A 19,326-nucleotide genomic window follows, 5' to 3' on the forward strand; every position below is an offset into this window, starting at 1 on the left:
GGTTAAAAGATAGGAAACAAAGGATAGGAATAAATGGTCAGTTTTCACAGTGGAGAGAGGTAAATAGCACAGTCCCCCAACGATCTGTACTGGGACCAATGCCGTTCAAAAGGTTCGTAAGTGATCTGGAAAAAGGGGTAAATAGTGAGGTGGCAAAGTTGCCGATGATACAAAATTACTCAAGATAGTCCAAAACTGACTGCGAAGAGTCATGAACGGATCTCACAAATGTGAGACTGGGCAACACAATGGCAGATGATATTCAATGTTGGTAAATGCAAAGTAATACACATTGGAAAACAATCTCAACTATACATACAAAATGATGGGGCCTAAATTACCCGTTTCCCCTCAAAAAAGAGATCTTGTTGTCTTTGTGGATAGGTCTCTGAAAACATCTCCTCAATGTGCAGTAGCAGTCAAAAAAGCTAACAATGTTAGGAACCATCAGGAAAGGGATAGATAGCAAGACTAAAAATATCATCATGCCACTATATAAATCCATGGTATGCCCATACCTTGAATACTGCTTGTGGTTATAGTCGCGCCATCTCAAAAAAGATATATTAGAATTGGAAAAAATACAGAGAAGGGCAACAAAAATGTTTGGGCATAAGCTTTCGTGAGTAAAAACCTCACTTCTTCGGATGCATAGAGCGAAAGTTACAGATGCAGGCATTATATATATAAGAAGTGAGGTTTTTACTCACGAAAGCTTATGCCCAAATAAATCTGTTAGTCTTTAAGGTGCCACCAGACTCCTTGTTGTTTTTGTAGATACAGACTAACACGGCTACCCCTGATACTTGAAAAATGTTTGGGAGTATAGAACAGCTTCCACACAAGGAAAGATTAAAAAGACTGGGAATGTTCATCTTAGAAAAGAGACTACGAAGGGGGATACAGAGGTCTATAAAAACAAGAATGGAGCAAGTGAATAGGGAAGCATTATTTACCCCTTCACATAACACATGAAACAGGAACGAAATCAATAGGCACCAGGTTTAAAACAAACATAAAAAAGAACTTTTTCACACAATGCCCAGTCTACCTGTGGAACTCCCAGAGAATGCTGTGAAGGTCAAAAGCATAACTGGGTTGAAAAAAGAGTTATGTAAATTCTTGGAAGAAAATCGATGGCTATTAACCAAGATGGTCAGGGACATAACCCCATTCTCTAGGTCAGGGATCCTCAAACTTCATTGCATTGCAACCCCCTTCTGACAACAAAAATTACTACATGACCCCAGGAGTGGGGACTGAAGCCTGAACCCTGCTGCCTCATGTGTGTGGCGGCGGGCAAAGCTAAAGCACAAGGGCTTCAGCCCTGGGCTGGGGCCTGTAACCTGAGCCCTGCCACCCTGGGCCAAAGCTGAAGCCTGTGCCCTGCCACCCAGGGTTTGAAGCCCTTGGGCTTCAGCTTTAGGCCCAGGACCCAGCAAGTCTAAGGCCAGCCCTGGTGATCCCATTAAAACAGGGTCACATCTCACTTTGGGGTCCCAACCCACAGTTAGAGAACTGCTGCTCTAGGTGCTCCTAAACCTCTGACTGCCAGAAGCTGGGACTGGATGATGGGATGGATCACTCGATAAATTGCTGCCCTATTCTGTCACCAGCCATGTCAGAAAACAGGATACGTACTGGGTTAGATAAACCATTGGTCTGATTGAGCATAGCCATTCGTATGTTCTTATCCTGTGGGATGCCATATGCTGGGAGGAAAGGGGGCTTGGCAGGATCCTGTGGGGAGCTGCGCGTGGGGACGGAGGAAGGACTCGGAGCGGGATCCCGTGGGATGCTATGTGCGCGGGTGGAGGGGGATCCCACAAGGCACTGTGTGCGCGGGGGAGCTCAGAGCAGGACCCCCATGGGCGGTTGTGTGTGTGTGTGTGGGGCTCAGAGCGGGACCCCCCCATGAGGTGCTGTGGGGGGGGAAGAGAGCTCAGAGCAGGACCCCCATGGGCGGTTGTGTGCTGGGGGGGGGCTTAGAGCGGGACCCCCATGGGGTGCTGTGCGGGGGGGAAGAGCTCGGAGTGGGACCCCCATGGGGTGCGGTGGGGGGGAGGAGGTCAAAGCGGGAACCTGTGGGGCGCTGTGTATGGGGGGGAGCTAGGAGCAGGACCCCCATATGGTGTTGTGTGCGGGGGGGCTCGGAGCGGGACCTCATGGGGCGCTGTGGGAGGGGGCTCGGAGCGGGACCCCCATGGTGCGTTGGGGGGGGGGGAGGTCGAAGCGGGACCCCCATGGGGCGCTGTGTGCGGGGGGAGCTAGGAGCGGGACCCCCATGGGGCGCTGTGTGCGGGGGGAGCTAGGAGCGGGACCCCCATGGGGCGCTGTGTGCGGGGGGGGGCTCGGAGCGGGACCCCCATGGGGCGCTGTGTGCGGGGGGGGCTCGGAGCGGGACCCCCATGGGGCGCTGTGTGCGGGGGGAGCTAGGAGCGGGACCCCCATGGGGCGCTGTGTGCGGGGGGGGGCTCGGAGCGGGACCCCCATGGGGCGCTGTATGCGGGGGGAGCTAGGAGCGGGACCCCCATGGGGCGCTGTGTGCGGGGGGGGCTCGGAGCGGGACCCCCATGGGGCGCTGTGTGCGGGGGGAGCTAGGAGCGGGACCCCCATAGGGTGTTGGGGGGGGCGGCTCGGAACGGGACCCCGAGGGGCCGGGCGATGTCGAGGATCCACTCTCCAGGTCTCCCCTTTGGGCGGGCACGGGAATGGCGGCCGTCTCCTGCTTGCCCTGTGCAGGCTCTGGGGTCCCCCCAGCCCGGCTGGCTCGTCTCCCGGAGCGGGGGCGCCGCGGTACCTGGCTGCTGCTCTCCTCGGGCAGGTTTCTCAGCAGGACCTTGCGCCTGTTGCTCAGCTCCCGGCGGGCGCTCTCCAGCCGCATGGCGATGTCGGGCGGGCGGAGGGGCGCCGCGCTCCCGCCGAGCTCCGGCTGCGCCCCCAGCCCCGGCTCCCGCTGAGCCCCGGACAGCTCCGTGCCCGGCTCCGCTGCTGCCGCCATCTTACAGCCAGAGAGAGACATCCCGTCTGGCCGGCGAGCCCGCGGGGGGAGGGAGCCGGGCAAGGGGCGGGCGGGCCAGCGGGGAGGGGCAGCCCGCTGCGGCGGGAGAGTCCGCGGGACTCAGAGAGGGAACCAGAGCCAGGCACCACGGTTCGCCTCCCCAAGCCTGGGACACGAGTGCTCCGGGCCCCCCTCGTGCACCCCTCAGCCCGCCCTCACACACCCCGAGCCTGGGGCACCACTGGTCCCCGACCCCACTGCTCCTCCCCTCCCCCGTGCTCCCCCACACACCCCGAGCCTGGGGCTCCACTGTTGACCACTAGCCCGTGGTGTCAGGATCTCTACTTTGTTACCCCAGTCTCACTGAATGCCACTGCTACCAGGATTTCCACTTGGAACCTCTTCTCCCTGGGAGCCTACCACATCCCAACCTCTTCTCTCTGTGAGCATACTACATCCCACTACCTACTGCACACTTGGGACTCCCTCTATGCACACAGCCTGTCACCCCAATTTTATCCCCAACTATTCAATGCAGCTGGCACATCATTGCACCCTTTCTGTATTCCAAACCTCCATACACAATACACTCCCTCACAGGAGGAATCTATTGACCTTTACTCTTATAAATTTTTATCTTTCCCTAGGTCTTCCATAGAAAAGGGTAAAAAGCCAGATGCAGCTGAATTTTGTACATAGATAAACATAGCCAGTGCTATTACATCCATAAAATCTACACCTTATGCTTGGCTCCACCAAGATCCAGCAGTAGATAAACTTGTTTCACCCCATGCACACTCCCTTTGATCCCCATATACATCTCTGGGACGCCACTGCATTCCGCTTCACCCTATATCCTTTCAAATTCTGAATCTTGTAGCTCAAGATCCCACCTTGCCATGTCGTCCACTTTCCCCCATAATACACAATTCCACATGTACATGCCCTCAGGACCAACGGAAATGGAATCACTTGTGAAATGGAATGACAGCTGCTTCACAGCACATGAATAATAAAACAATTTAGGACAGTAAGTTAGCAGGGATACTGTATCTTATTGCAAATACAGGGAGGATTTTAAATAGGCAAAATATAATGACCCAAGATGGCATTTGGCCAAGACACTGTTCTTAACATTCCCATTCTTGTGTAAAGTATTATGGAAATATGGTAAATACAGATTATCAGAACTTTTGGCACTATGTCTCATTTGATAGATGCCACCTACAACAGGAAGTGTCAGGTCATTCTAGTTTTTATGGTACATCAGTCTGTATATTTTCCAAGTTACCTATCACCTCCCTCTTAGTAAAGATAGAAGTAATTGAAAAATGGGACACATTTTTGAGAAAATTTTCGTTAAGAATTTTTGTAATTTTTTAACCAAATCTAATAGAAACATTTTAATTGCTTTCTCTACCATCCTTGCCTTTTTTGCTGAACTGATAAATCTTCTGCAACACTACACTGTAAGCCAGGGGTTAGCAACCTTTCAGAAGTGGTGTGCCGAATCTTCATTAATTCACTGTAATTTCAGGTTTTGCGTGCCAGTAATACATTTTAATGTTTTTAGAAGGTCTCTTTCTATAAGTCTATAATATATAACTAAACTATTGTTGTATGTAAAGTAAATAAGATTTTTAAAATGTTTAAGAAGCTTCATTTAAAATTAAATTAAGATGCAGAGCCTCCCGGACTGATGGCTAGGCTAGGACCTGGGCAGTGTGAGTGCCACTCAAAATCAGCTCGTGTGCTGCCTTCGGCACGCATGCCATAGGTTGCCTACCCCTGCTGTAAACTTTTAATTACTTCTAGTCTCTACCAATGATTTTTATTATGGAATTTCTATTATGAAGCAAAGAAAAGTCTTCTTGAAAGACACAAAGAGCCGAATTCCAGTACAACTCTGGTAAGCATAAGGATCAGATATGAACAAGTTATCAGTGTGTCAACTGACTGATTAGTCCCAATAATTTATGGCTCCAAAATGCTTTGTTTATTAGGCCTAAGAAGTCTCTCAGTTGCATGGTTTGGTGCATCTGCCTGTCAAAGTTGAAATCCCATATCCCATTTACTGGTCTCTCTTTCAAGGAGGTTGTGTGCTCTGCTAGTATGAAGAAAGGAATAGAAACTAGAGGGATCTTGGGGCTTTTATTTCCCTATTAAATCCCCTATGACGTCAGTTAAAACACTTAACCACCAGCATGTCTGGTGAAGACGCTCTATGCTGACGAGAGAGCTCTCCCGTTGGCATAAAAAAACCCACCTGTGCAAATGGCAGAACATGAGCACTTATATCGGTGTAACTTATGGCGCTCAGAGGGGATGGTTTATTCACACTCCTGAGCGACATAAGTTATACCAACATAGGCCGTAGTATACACATAGTCTTACTTATCTCAGATGAAAAACTACATAAAAAAAGCAGGACTTTACTGAAAGCCACATGCTGAACTGTGTAAATAAAGTACAGTAGGCCAAAACCTAGACCAAAACATTTATCAAAGCATCAGTAGTGTTACTATATGAGGTATTTATTAGACTCTCCTTCCATCTGGAACATTGTTTGTTGCATTGGTCATGGCACAATAGGAAGGATATTAGTGGAGAGAGGCTATAGCATAAAGGCAACAAAACGGTAACAGGTCTCAAGGATATAAAATAAGAGAGGTCGAGGTGATTTCCATTGGGCTGTATTTTTAAGGTGAAAACAGATTTTCAAGAAGAGGTAGAATAAACGGAGAGAAACGTGTCACACTAGTGATGGTTTCAAGCATTTGGCAGTTATCTAACGTAAGAATAAAGGGGAAGCACAGTTTCATACAAAGGATAATAAATCAGTTATTGGAGAAGGTCAGAAATTTAAGCACAGAATATAAATAAATTCAATAAATACTTGATCCTCAGTTACATTAGGGTATTCCCACTTCTGCCAAACATTTAGATGAACAGAAATCTAGTGGGGTGTCTATTGTAGCCAGTGTTACAGCAGCTCTGGCATATTTATCATTTTATTAGTTAAACCTGCTAACTAACTAGGTTTCTTAGGCCTAACACCCCTTCATCAGTTTTTCTAGAATTTCCTTGTGTAAACACATTCTTAGGTTTTGAGAGGGAAGTGAATGGTGGGAAAAAATGGTAAACTAGACCTTAGATAAAACAAAATAAAAGGTGAGAAATAGCAGGCCTAGGCCAAGATGGTCTTTTCTTTTTCTGATTTTATTTCTCATCAGCAACAACAACAACAAAACCTATTATAGGAAAATCAAATCAAATGGATAAACCAGACTCTCAGTGCTGTAATAACAGAAGTCACCCTCTTGTGGCAAAATAAAAATGAGACACTGAAAAAGTCATCTAGTAATACATGCATGAAGTTTTACAGAAATTTTGCTTTGATACAGTTCAACTTCACAAACTTTGGACACCAATTTGGCTAAATTTGAAAGAATGGATTTAGCAAACCTTAGCAAATTAAGATTCCTAAGAATCCTGGAGCCTTTGTTTACTTCTAAAATTAGTTTCAAATAGATTAAAATTATTTTGAAAAAACGAGTAAAGAAAAAAACGGTTGTTTTTTGCCATATTGATCTGAAAGATTTTAGTGAGGCCAACAAGTTTCAATTCATGGGATTAATCTCACAGTCTGGAATTTTCTCACAGCTAATAAACTTGCTCCTTCAGTCCTTTACATATATTTAAAAAGTTTAGAAATCACAAGTCCAAAGGAGGAGTATAAATCTTTTTTCTTAGAGTCTAGAAGCTGATATTTCCCAAATCTCCAACATTTTAATATCTCAGACATTTTTTAAGTGATTAAATTTGTCTTTCAGCACAAGCTATGTGGTACAGGTTGTATTGTTAATGTTAGAGGATTTACAAATTATTATTTTTATTACAATAGAACCTAGAGGCCTCAATCACTGATAGTAAAAGCTAATTAAGAAAGGAAATTAGAAAAATACTTTTAGCATGACTATTCTTTCAGCAGTTCAGTCCTTAGTGGTGATAGATGCACCAAGAAAGTTATAGTTGCAACAGGGATAATATCCTATGTTATACAAAATCCTTGGGAAAGATAAAATCTGCCAATGAAAAGTCTTAATTTCTTCAAATGAGGCAATTTTGCCAGACAAGGATTTTCATATCAACCATTAATTGAAATATTACTACTATAGTACTATATAAGTACTATATCCTCAAATCAAGTATACAAACAAATCATGTGATTGACTATTTAGAAAATGTATTTCTTGGACCATGAAAAAGTTGATAGCTCTACTAAAAGTACTGAAACACTTTAAAGATTCATTTCCAGATTAAATTATCATTCAGTTGTGGCTTTGCTTTTTTATTTTTCAAGATACAAGCACCATATAACAATAAAATAATCAGATTTTGAGAGCAGTTAAATTATTGAGCCTACTAAAAATATTCCTACTTTTATAAAATGGATTCTGTTTTAGTTAATTATGTTATTGACAATTAATCCTCCCTATAATGATTATCTTCTCAACAATTGCTTACTTTATTGGCTTTTAAATGGGCTGCAGGGTGTCTGAATACAGGTAATGGAAGGTTAATGTGCCATGTTAAAAGAAATAGTTCAGAAACTATATAGTTTTATTTCATTAGTGGAATAAAACTCATGTCAGAACCTATTGTACTATGAGTGCTTAACAGTTCAGATAAGTCTATCCATTTTTTTCTTGTTTAGAGACATTTAAAGAGCTAAACCTTACAGATAAAGATTAAGCAACTATTAATTACTTTGATCATGTGAAGCTAGTTGCATTGACAGAAAGGACTATTAAATTATTATATGAACATTGCATTTTTCAAGTCTCATTCTATAAAGTATTACATTCTCAGTAGAGATCCAGATTGAGTACTTGGATTCACACTTAGGGCCCAGTCCAGCAAGGACTTCTGCATGTAACTTTAACCATTGTACTACTCATCTGAGTAAAATGACTCACATGTATAAATCTTTGCTGGTTTCGGTATTGCTGTGGGATGCCTGAAATTTAGTATTTTTATGAATATGTTTATTTAGCTATGTGCCTGAAGCAAACCCCCCGAAACCGAATCAAAACATGTTTCTTATTCTCTCACCTACATCAGTGTAACCCCCCATTGGCAATGGAATTACTTCCCTTTTACGCTACTGCAAATAAGAGGAAATTATGTTCCCTATAACTCTACAGGCTTGTCTACACACTGAAATTTTCCAACATAGGCTAGGTCTACACTACCCGCCTGAATCGGCGGGTAGAAATCGATCTCTTGGGGATCGAATTATCACGTCTCGTCAGGACGCGACAATCGATCCCCAAATCAATGCTGTTACTCCACCAGCGGAGGTGGGAGTAAGCGCCGTCAACGGGGAGCCGCGGAGGTCGATTTTGTCGCCATCCTCACAGCGGGGTAAGTCGGCTCAGATACGTCGAATTCAGCTACGCTATTCGCGTAGCTGAATTTGCGTATCTTAAATCGACCCCCCCCGTAGTGAAGACCTGCCCATAGTGATACCAGTATAATTATACTGCTGTAGTTATACCATTATAAATCCCTGTGTGGATTCACTTATTCCAGAATAAGAGTGCTTTTTTCCAATGTAGCTTGTGTTACTTTGAAAGCAGTATAAAAGAGTACAGCCCTAAAACAATTACATTCTTACTTGCCCTTGTATAAACTGGGAATAATTCCACTGAAGTCAATTGAATTACACTCTTGTAGGCAAGAAGGGAATCAGACCCATCTTGTCTAGATTTGGTTCAGGCCCATACCTGTAATCAAAGCCCTATATGCGAATACTCCTAAATTTGAGGATTCAAATCTGCATCTGAACTGTCTTAAATTTTGGGGTGTTCCGATTCAGCCTAATACAGAAATAGGCGTGTACTGTGAATTTTCATAGGCCCATAACATAGGAAGTAATTTGGTTCTTTAATGTGTTTTTACACCACCACAAACTAACAAACAAACAAAAAAGTGTATTGATCCCTGACACCCTCACTCACGAATACAACTATACGTTGACATGACGTGGTCCTTGGATTGACCCTACACTGCATTTTGCTAAATTTTAATCTTGAATTTTGACTTTTTCTCTTATTTTTTTTATTTCTATTTTAAATCAAATATAAATTTTAAAATCTTTGCTATCTTAAAATCTCCGTTTTGTACAAATAATGAGATTTGTTGCCTAAATAACAGTTAGAGATGGATCTGAGCCACAACATTTGTATCTGGATTCAAATTTCTCCAAAATTCAGTGACATTTGGACACATTTCTAATGATATTAAGATGCAAACAAGCTACTGTTTGTGTAGATGTAGTAACAGCCAAGGTTTAGAGCCAAGCACTGAATTTGGGAAAATCCAGACCACCCTCCCTGTAGTAAGAGATAAAGGAAATATGTAACTACAAACCCTTCAGAAAATGGTTACTTTGCTTATGTCTCCCTTTGGCATATTTTTTGAACTCTGGAACATTTTTATTCATTATTGAAATCCACCATTCCTATGACCAGGGTCCAGAATCCATCCACTGCAGCAAAATGTAAACTTTCATTTAAAAAAAGTTCTAGCCCTCCTTAATGCAAAAAAGAGTGTAAACCAATTTAAAAAAGTGTTTTCCAGAGTTCATATACAGCTTGAAAGAATAAACTCCAAGGTAAGAGCTGCCCCTTCCATCTCAATGGGGTATAATTTTAAAATATAAAGATTTACATGTTATTGTCAACATATTAATGAATTCAGTGCTGATCATTTAAGCATCCACCCAACATATTTATCCCACAAACGTAAATTGGTTCCAACAGCTACTATCGGTGCTAAATATAGTTTGCATTTTCAATACCAAATTCTGAAGCACAATGAAAATGAAAAGATTTGGGGGCAATGACTTAATATCAAATGAAACACCACAAGGGTAACAGTTACTGAGTTATTCATTTTTATGGTAAAATAAAAACCTGAAATAAAAAATCTGAATCTGTTGCATAATCTCCAGTCTGCTGCAGAATGCAGGGTCAGCTGTCTGTGATGTACATGATTATAAACTCGGTGATTAGCAATCAGAATAATTCTAGACACTCAGACTGAAGTTTTGATAGAGTCAGGCGTTATGGATTGATGAGTGTATGTGCTTAACTGTTAGGCTTATTTTAATACAGAAGATATTTCAATTAATGTTTAGTTCTCAAAGTACTTAGGAACATAGGAATTACAATATTGGGTCAGATCTCAGATCCATCTAGTTAAGTGTCCTGTCCGACAGTGGCCAGCTGGCTAGCACCAGATTGTTTCCAAGACACAAAGTCGCATGATTCAAGCAGAGATGCACAGTCAACAAATGGCCACTTTCTCTTTGCTTGTACATAACATATGCCTACATAACATATGTAATGACACTAAATATTCTCTGTGTATTTCAATATATGACCAAAATCAGACATTTCTGAACTGTTGCACTTGACCTCCGTAACAATGCTAAAGCATGTTAAAAACGGATACACAAAATGTTCATGAGAGTCATCGTCACCTGGTTTACACCTAAAATGTAGATCAATGTAGCTATGGCACTCAGAGGTGTTGGCTGTAACTATGTCAACCTAACCCCCGACCTAGATGTGGCTATGTTGATGGAAGAATGCTTTCGTCAATCCAGCTACTGTTGCTTTGGGGAGGTGGTGTTCCTACAGCAATAGAAAAATCCCTTCCATTGCTGTAGGCCTTGTCTACGCTATGGGGTTATGCTAGTGTAGCCTTTGCCTACAACTGAAAATCCACTTCTTGACTGGAACTTGGTAGCTGTTAAAGATGGTACAGCACAACTATTCAGTGGTTAGCAGGGCTGCCCAGAGGATTCAGGGGGCCTGGGGCAAAGCGGGGGGAGCGGACATAAAAAAAAGGCGCCACCCTCTGCGGCGCTTGTACTCACCGGGTGGCGCTCCGAGTCTGCGGCGGCGGGTCCTTCACTGGCTCTGGGTCTTCAGCAGCACTGAATGAGCCCCCTGCCGCCGAAGTGCCGCCTAAGACCCAGAGCACCGCTGGGTGAGTAAAAATTCAAACGGCGCCTCTAGCCAGGAAAGGGATTCTCGGCCAGGGCTCGCGGGGCCCCTGCGGAGCCCGGGGCAAATTGCCCCACTTGCCCTCCCCTCTGGGCGGCCCTGATGGTTACAAATAATGCATCAACAAGTCAGGTATACACTATATACTTTTTCCCGCATTGCTATGTCAGCCAGTGGTGTGAAATGTGATCCTTCGCGGACATAGCTGTTCCAACCAATGTCCCTAATGCAGACACAGCTATACTGGCAAAGTTGCTCTTTTATCAGTATAGCTTGTTTCGCTTGTTTACTGTACAAGTACAAAGCATGCCTTTGCCAGTATAGCTGTGCCCACACTAGGAGTGCTTTGACAGTACAGTATACCAGTATTCCTATAAAAATATATCACTCCTACTGTAGACATGGCCTCAATAAAAAGACATGGTTGGTTGACTGCAAGTATTCAGTTACCAATTTTATAGCATAGAAACAAGAAAAATATCTGTAAATAAATAGCAATTTTGGCTTCAGCAACAATAGCCATTTACACTAAATACAGAGCACTAAAAGTTAAACATTGATATGTCTTACCTATCTATTGTTAGATTGTCGTAGGGTTTGTAATATGTATATTGTACTTGGTTTGGAGCATGCATTCATATAGCTTGTGAAGCAAAGTAAATAGCCGTTCAAAGAAAATCAATGCAATGAAACATAACTTATGTCTTTTTCCAGAACTGCAGTATTTATAATAGGATTTATAACCTTTGTTAATCAGGGCATATCTTCACCAGATCAGTTTGAAGGGTGTATTTAAACTTAGCAGGAATCTCCAAACAAAATCACCACAAAACAAGCCCATCTCTGAGTCATAACTCAGGACCAGAGAGAATGGGACTGAGCAGAAATATTACCCCTTAGGGCCCTAAGGATAAGTATACCTCTCTTCAGTAAACTGCACTGTAGGTTACTATACTCAAGAGGAGACCCCAGACCCCAACAACACACAGTGACACCCCTATCACAGTTCCCTCCCTGCTTCAGAATAAATCCTCCTCCCACCTGTATGGGCCTCATTCTCCCTCGTCAATTTTAATGGGACTTTACTGGCCTGACAAGCTATGCGTCGGCAACGTTTGTATAAGAAAAAGTCTCCTCGGGTATCTGTCAGAGGCAGATGGGGTAACAGGGTGTTTGGAGTTCAATCCTGTGTATCTTTGTCATTTGTGTCCATTCCTGATCCAGTGGCAGGTTGCTAGATGGTTACCGTCCTGCTCTTCAGCATGCTCCAAATCTGGGTTCCAGGCCCAGAAGTCCTTTCTCCCCCAGCCTCTCCTGTACATACATGCTACCTTTGCGCTGTGCCAAGGGAGGGGCTGGAGCCCAGTAATATTAGGAGGTGTCAGCTCTCACTTAAAAGGTTACTGGAGGCAAGAGTGTAGTTCCCAGCAAAGGGGAATTGGGGCAGGGTGGGAACATAGGAATTGCTTGGATCACACCCAAGGTCCATCTAGCCCAGTATTCTGTTTCAGACAGTTGCAAGTACCAAAACGCTTCAGAGGAAGGTGTAAGAACCCCTCAATAGTAGGAGGCCGATGTGAAACTGTCTGTCTCCAAGTTAGCTCTCATCCTGATCTCTCATTGTTAGAGATTAGCTTAAGCATGAGGTTTATTATCCCTTCCAAAATTGTAATTAATTAAAACGAGAGTTATCTGTATAAATGTCCAGTCCCATTTTGCTAAATTCTTGGTTTCACTAGCTGCCCATGGCAGGGAATTTTACAGTCTAAATTATGTGTTGTGTGCAAAGATATTTCTTTAATTGTGGGAGACAGCAGAAGGAAGTCCCAATTCAGTCCATCCTGTTAGGGGGCACAGCACAGACCCTCCCCCGCCCCCTTGCCAGCACAGTGACTCCAAAGGCATCACCAAATCTCTGGAAGATAGCTACCGCAATTTGAGAACTAGCAACTTTCCTGCAGCTACGAGACTGATTCAGCCAGGAGGTTTACATCAAGTAACCGGGACCTATACCGGCACTATGAATAAAGGGTAGAGCAGACTAAGCAATTGCTTAGGGCCCTGAACAGCTAAAGGGGGCCCCCATTTGCTTTTTATTATAAGAATTTAACCATTTGAGTAAGGAGGGGGGAGATATTCCTGCTTAGGGCCCTCAATGGGCTAGCACCGGCTCTGGGGGAAACCACTGTAGAGAGACTTGTGAATGAAAGGAGAGGAGTCTTTTACAATTTGTTGGAGTGAAAGACAGAGAGATAGGCAATGTCCAAAGAACATGAAGGACAAAAAAGTGTAGACCTAGAATTGGGTGCAGTGTCAACTTCTGCTCCCCTCTCCATGGTGACAGAGGACCTTTGCCCAGTGGAACTGGTGAAGAGCTACTGGAAAAAGGCGGGAAGAGGTCTAAGAGATGGAGGTCCCTTTCCCCCAATAAAGATGCTAGCATGAATGGTATTTGAGGAGTCTGCCAAGGGGAGTAGTGGAGGCAAAAGATATATCTGGCTTCAAGACTAAGCCTGATAAGTTTATGGAGGGGATGGTATGATGGGATAGCCTAATTTTGGCAATTAATTGATCGACTATTAGCGGTAAATATGCACAATGGCTTGTGATGGGATGTTAGATGGGGTGGGATCTGAGTTACTACAGAGAATTCTTTCCTGGGTGTCTGGCTGATGAGTCTTGCCCAGATGCTCAGGGTTTAGCTGATCACCATATTTGGTGTCGGGAAGGAATTTTCCCCCAGGGCAGATCGGCAGAGGCCCTGGGGTTTTTTTTGCCTTCCTCTGTAGCGTGGGGCATGGGTCACTTGCTGGAGGATTCTCTACACCTTGAAGTCTTTAAACCATGATTTGAGGACTTCAATGGCTCAGCTATAGGTTAGGGGTTTGTTTCAGGAATGAGTGGGTGAGATTCTGTGGCCTGCATTGTGCAGGAGGTCGGACTAGATGATCATCATGGTCCCTTCTAAAGTCTTAAAGTCTATGATTCTATGAATAGAACTACCAATACAGTTCTGCAGCTTCACGAGGAGCCTATCATATAACACTATGGGTCAATGTTCTTACAGTTAAAGCAAAAATGGAATGTTAGTTGGTGTCCGCTAAAGGCCACCAGATTACCCCACAGAACAGGATGACCAGATCCTTAAGCACCTACCTATAATGTGTAGTAAAAAAAAGCTGCATTTATCATAGGGGACTTCAATCTGAGTGACATATGCTAGGGGTCTTATAACACAGGTACTAAATATCCTTGGAATTTCTAAAAGGTACAGATGACTATTTCCTAACTCAAAAAGTGTTGCAGCCAACATGGAGGAATTCTATAACCTCATCTAGGCAGATAAAAGAACTGATCACAGAACTAAAAAGTAGTGATTGCTTAGGTGCAAGTGATCATTACTTGAAAAGGATGTCAAAATTATTTTCTAGGGACAGAAACAAAATAAGTGAGACTGAAGGGTCACCAAAGAGAAAGGGAAACTAACAGAGGTGAAAGTAAGCCAGTACGGCATACCAGCAAGAGCCAGTATGCTGTGCCGGACCGGACCAGGTTCCTCAGGCTGGCGATTTAAAGGGCCCAAGGCTTCCTGCAGCGGTTGGAGCCCCGGGCCTTTTAAATTGCCTCTTGAGCCCTGTTGCCGGAACCCTGGGGTACGGCGGCATGGCTCCGGCGGTGATTTAAAGGGCCATGGGCTCCAACTGCTGCGGGGAGCCCTGAGTCCTTTAAATCGCCGCCCGAGCCCAGCTGCCGGAGCCCTGGGGTAATGGCGGCAGGGCTCCGGCGGTGATTTAAAGATCCCGGGGCTCCAGCTGCTGCGGGGAGCCCCGGGACCTTTAAATCGCCCCTGAGCTCCCAGCCGCCTCTGCAGCTCGTAGCTCCAGAGGTGATTTAAAGGACCTGGGTATTTAAAGGCCCCGCCTCTTCTGGTTGAGGCCATGCCCCCTGCTCAGGACTCCGACGTACCGGTAAGTCCTTTTAAGTTACTGTCACCCCTGGAAACCAAACCAAAAACCAAACCACACACAGGTACCATGAAAATTGTGAAATCAAACCATTGGGCCAGATGCTTTGCTGTGTAAATCAGCATAGCCCCATTATTACTCTCATTTACACCAACTGAGAATCTGGCTCTTTGTGGAAAGAAGAACTGACAAAAATCTCTGTAATGCATTGGCACTCAAGTCACACAGTAAGTGACTGAATAACTGGCACATATTGAGAGAGGGTCACATACATCTCATTGGTCATTGGTTTTCAGTCTGACAGCTAGCTTGTCATTTACCATTCTGCGAGACTTCAGTGTTTAGATTGGACATTTCACAATAATCCATAAGGCTGTCCCTAAAAAATGTAATAACTTATTAAAATGTGGAAAATTGGCAACACAGAAACCTTCCCATGGGCATTTTAAATTTATGTGAGTTTAAACTATTTTCCTATTCAATAATAAAAAGGAATGGTTTCCACAGAAACTGTCATGTGACTTATTTGCTGTTTGTGAGAAAAAGAAACACTTACTGATGTCTCAGACTGACTTCTATAGTTTTTTTCTGTTTTTATGAGGAGGAAAAAAAAATTCCACTCTCCTGTTATGCAGGTTTTCTGGATGAGGTTACAAAAATAACTCACTTAGGTTTATGTTTTCAGAAACTTTTTTTTTCAGTCTGGCTGCAATTAAAATAAACAGATTTTGAGCTGTTAATATTATTGTGCAAGAATTACATCTTGTAGATTAATTGCAAGTTCTAGTAACTCTTGAAACGGTGTGAGATTCAAACAGAAATTCAACATTATGCCATTAGAATTCACAGTAGAATTCAACTAAATAAAATTTCTCTAAGAGAGAAAATTGGAGATTGAATATACATTTGGACTATAACTATTTCACAGACTTTCTTTTTTTCCTGCTATTGGCAGTGCCAAATTATTTCAGCACACGTCTAATTTTATTACCTATGGTTATGGTGGAAGAGTTAAGTTCCCAGTTTAATCCACCAATTAAAAAAAAGCTGGAAATGTTCAACATTCTAATGCAAGACTGGTCCATTATTCAACTGCCATCACACCATGAGATGCAAAATAAAGAATGAAGACAGGCATGTTTTTAAGGACTTCCATATGGCATGGTGCAACAGGCTCCCTTCTCCAGCCTTTAGACCACCACCAACAGGCCAGATGCTTTTGAATTTAACAACACCAGTTTTTATTCATTGGGTCTCCTTCCCCAGATCACCAGTATAGCCTTGTGCAGCAAGTTCCTTTCTTCCTTTTAACAGATTTTTCTTATATGTCACCAGCTTTGCAACAATTTGAACACATTTCTTTTATCATTTTTTGTTTCACCTCTTTGAACAGAACCTTACAACCTTACAAGATTCACTATCGTCAGCACCCATACTGCTGGCTTTTGTGAGTACTTCATGAATTATCTTCTGTTCCCTTTCTCACTTTGAATGGGCAAGGTTCAGATAACTTTTCATGATTTAAGTGCCTGACAAAATGCCTCTAGACAACTCATAACCAACTTTCCTTTCAAAATCATGTTGCCAAAGCAATAATTCCAACAAGTAAAAATAATCTTCTTTGATCCATTGTGAAGCTATAAATCCTGAACATGTAAACAGCTTCACTGACCTGAGTGGACTAGCTGGGTTACTCGTAAGAGCCATACTCACACAATAGCCATTAACACATCATAATCTGTTAAAATTACTGAAGGCATTAAGATCATTTAGGCTCAATGAACACACATATATAATGAAGCTCATCATATCTTTAGTACTGAACAGGCTTAAAAATTCATTTTCCTGGAAGAATGAAGAGAAAACGTGTGTAATGAGGCTGACTTAATTGAGAGAGTTTCAGAAATCAAAGCAAGTAAAAATTAATTAAAGGCCACATGGTCTATTGGTTAGAGCTAAGATCCAGCAGGCTCCTGGGAACTCATCTGAGCAAACAGTTCATTGGTGTGTCCTTGAACCTCAGTCAACACAGCTGAATAGCTGGGGGAGGGCATGGTAGCAAGACCCTCATTAAAAAGAAAAATGCTGCAGCTCATCTCTTCTGGGTACATTTATTTCATTCTCTCACTCCACTAAGCACCCTCCTGTAGACAAACACTCGCACCTCTTTATATACTGGACTTTTTGTTTTGTCAGTCCAATAAATGTCTCACATTGAAGCAGATTCGCCAAGAGCACGTGTCCCCGAATGGGCACGGCCAGTTTTCAGCTATCAAAGTGCTTGGAATTGGGATTTGGTAAACCTGTACATTCTGTAGACTATGGAACGGTGTCCTTGCTTAGTACTCTACAATAAAACAAGGGTATGACAAAAGTCCTCCTGTGTTCAATTGCATCTCAAAGTAGCTAAAATTGAGAGGACAAACCAGAGACCGGTTACTCCCTTTGCAGGGTGGCTGATTTAAGGGTTGGGGCAAAGAACTGGGCACTGTGTTGACAGTATGTTTGTCCTTATATAAATCTAGGCAGGAATGCATGTGAGAAAAGGCTAAGAACTTCACCATTCACCCGGGAGGGATGACAATCATGGTACAACTACTTTGATAGCCAGGGTAGGGACTTATATGGAGCTGTTCACCTTGTTGTTTCAGACTTGTACCACCTATCAGCTCAGGGCTTTAAGATGGCTACAGAGCTAGAAACTCTCATAATGAAGTTAATAGTCTGCCAACGCAGCTCTTCTTATTCTCAAGTTATGTAATAGCAGAAGCTTCGGCTGTTCTCATTATTGCAAGCACATATCAGGGGTCCCTCTCCATAGGAACTGGGCGTACTGTAAATGGTTAAGAATAAAAACAACAAAACAAGGACTAAATACACACACCCTGACCCCTTGCAGTTCAGCAACCTCCAAGGCTGATTGCTGGGGTTTTGATTAAGCAACTAGCAGAAAGCCTGGACAAAGAGATAGGTCATACAATGCTTCCTCAATGCAGCTTAGATGTATTACTGACAGAAGCAACTTCCAGAAACTAAGGCTTGCTACTGAGAACACACTGCTGTCTGTTCCTATTCACACGTTAGCAGGCAATGTTTTAACTTAAAAAAACAACTAGGTAAAATATTTCAGTTAAAAAAATTAGTAATTTACTCTCCGCTAAGTGGTGTAAGTGTTATTAATCTGTTTTCCTTTATGCTGTCTGCATTCACACACATCAATAAAACAATTAGATATTATACATAGATTTCAGATTGAAGCTATTAAAATGTTACAGTGGATACATTGGAGTAGCAGGACATTGATTTCTAGCTCGTAAATATGACATTACAAGATTAATAAATTTGTATGTACATTCTGTAAATAATATTGTTAGTTTAATTAGGGCTTTACTTACCTGGCCTCTTTCTGATAACGAAAAAGGGCCACATCCTCAGCTGGTGTAAATCAGAATGTACTTCAGTGGAGCTATACTAATTACACCAGGTGTGGATCTGGCCAATTGTATTTTTTTCTTTCGTTTCCATTTATGCTACTGTACACGTAAAGAAAACTATACTGTTATAACTCAAACTAAAGGACTGGGGGGGAACGGTAGTATACTCCATTAGTTCAAGAGCCTCTACTAAGGACTTGTCTACATGGGGAAGTTAGTGTGACATAAGCTAGCATGTGAATTTGGAATGCCATAGCTATTCTGCAGTAACCCCCTGTGGGGACACTTTCGTTTTGCACCGAGTGCCTTTTTGTGACTTAGATTAATCCACTTTAAAGTGGACTAAAATGAGAGCTCTGTAGGGGTACTACAGGATTGGATAATTACTTAAGAGTAACTACAGGATTGTGCTTAATATACAGTACAAACTATTTACAAAACCTTTTGCAATTTTTGTTTATTTCAGCAATTTCCATCTCTGAAGGCTGAAGCCCACGTTCACTTTTATGCTTAAAATGTCCTGCTTCTTAACTACATATGCTTTTTGTTTGGCCTAACGCTAATGCTGAGATGGCATATTTTCCCTTTCCCTTGGCAAATATGAAAAGAGTAGTAGCTCATTGCCCAAGAAGTATTACCGTTGAGTCTCACTCAGAACTCCCAGTAAGTCGGGCACAAAGATCAAAGATATTCTGTGCTCCAAAAAAAGAAACAAGGTTCTAGCATGAACATCTCAAAAATATGAACAGGATTTAATATCTTTCAGGAACTGCCTGCTCAGCCAAAAAAAAAAAAAAACCAAAAAAAAAACCTCACCACCACCATAAAACCAGCAATAAACAGCAAAG

The 19,326-nt window shown here is 42.9% G+C and overlaps 1 protein-coding gene across 3 annotated transcripts in view; it reads right to left on the minus strand.

Moving 5' to 3' along the window:
• The window catches only part of RAVER2 (ribonucleoprotein, PTB binding 2), a 65,568-nt gene extending 62,546 nt beyond the window's left edge, over positions 1-3,022 (minus strand). For all 3 annotated transcript variants that reach the window (XM_054037567.1, XM_054037568.1, XM_054037566.1), the window contains exon 1: positions 2,801-3,022. In XM_054037567.1, the coding sequence (XP_053893542.1) occupies positions 2,801-3,022 (222 nt within the window). The remainder of the gene's footprint in view (positions 1-2,800) is intronic.
• Positions 3,023-19,326: the final 16,304 nt, after the last annotated feature.

This window comes from Malaclemys terrapin, chromosome 8 (genome assembly GCF_027887155.1).
Source record: "Malaclemys terrapin pileata isolate rMalTer1 chromosome 8, rMalTer1.hap1, whole genome shotgun sequence".
Classification (NCBI taxonomy): Eukaryota; Metazoa; Chordata; order Testudines; family Emydidae; genus Malaclemys; species Malaclemys terrapin.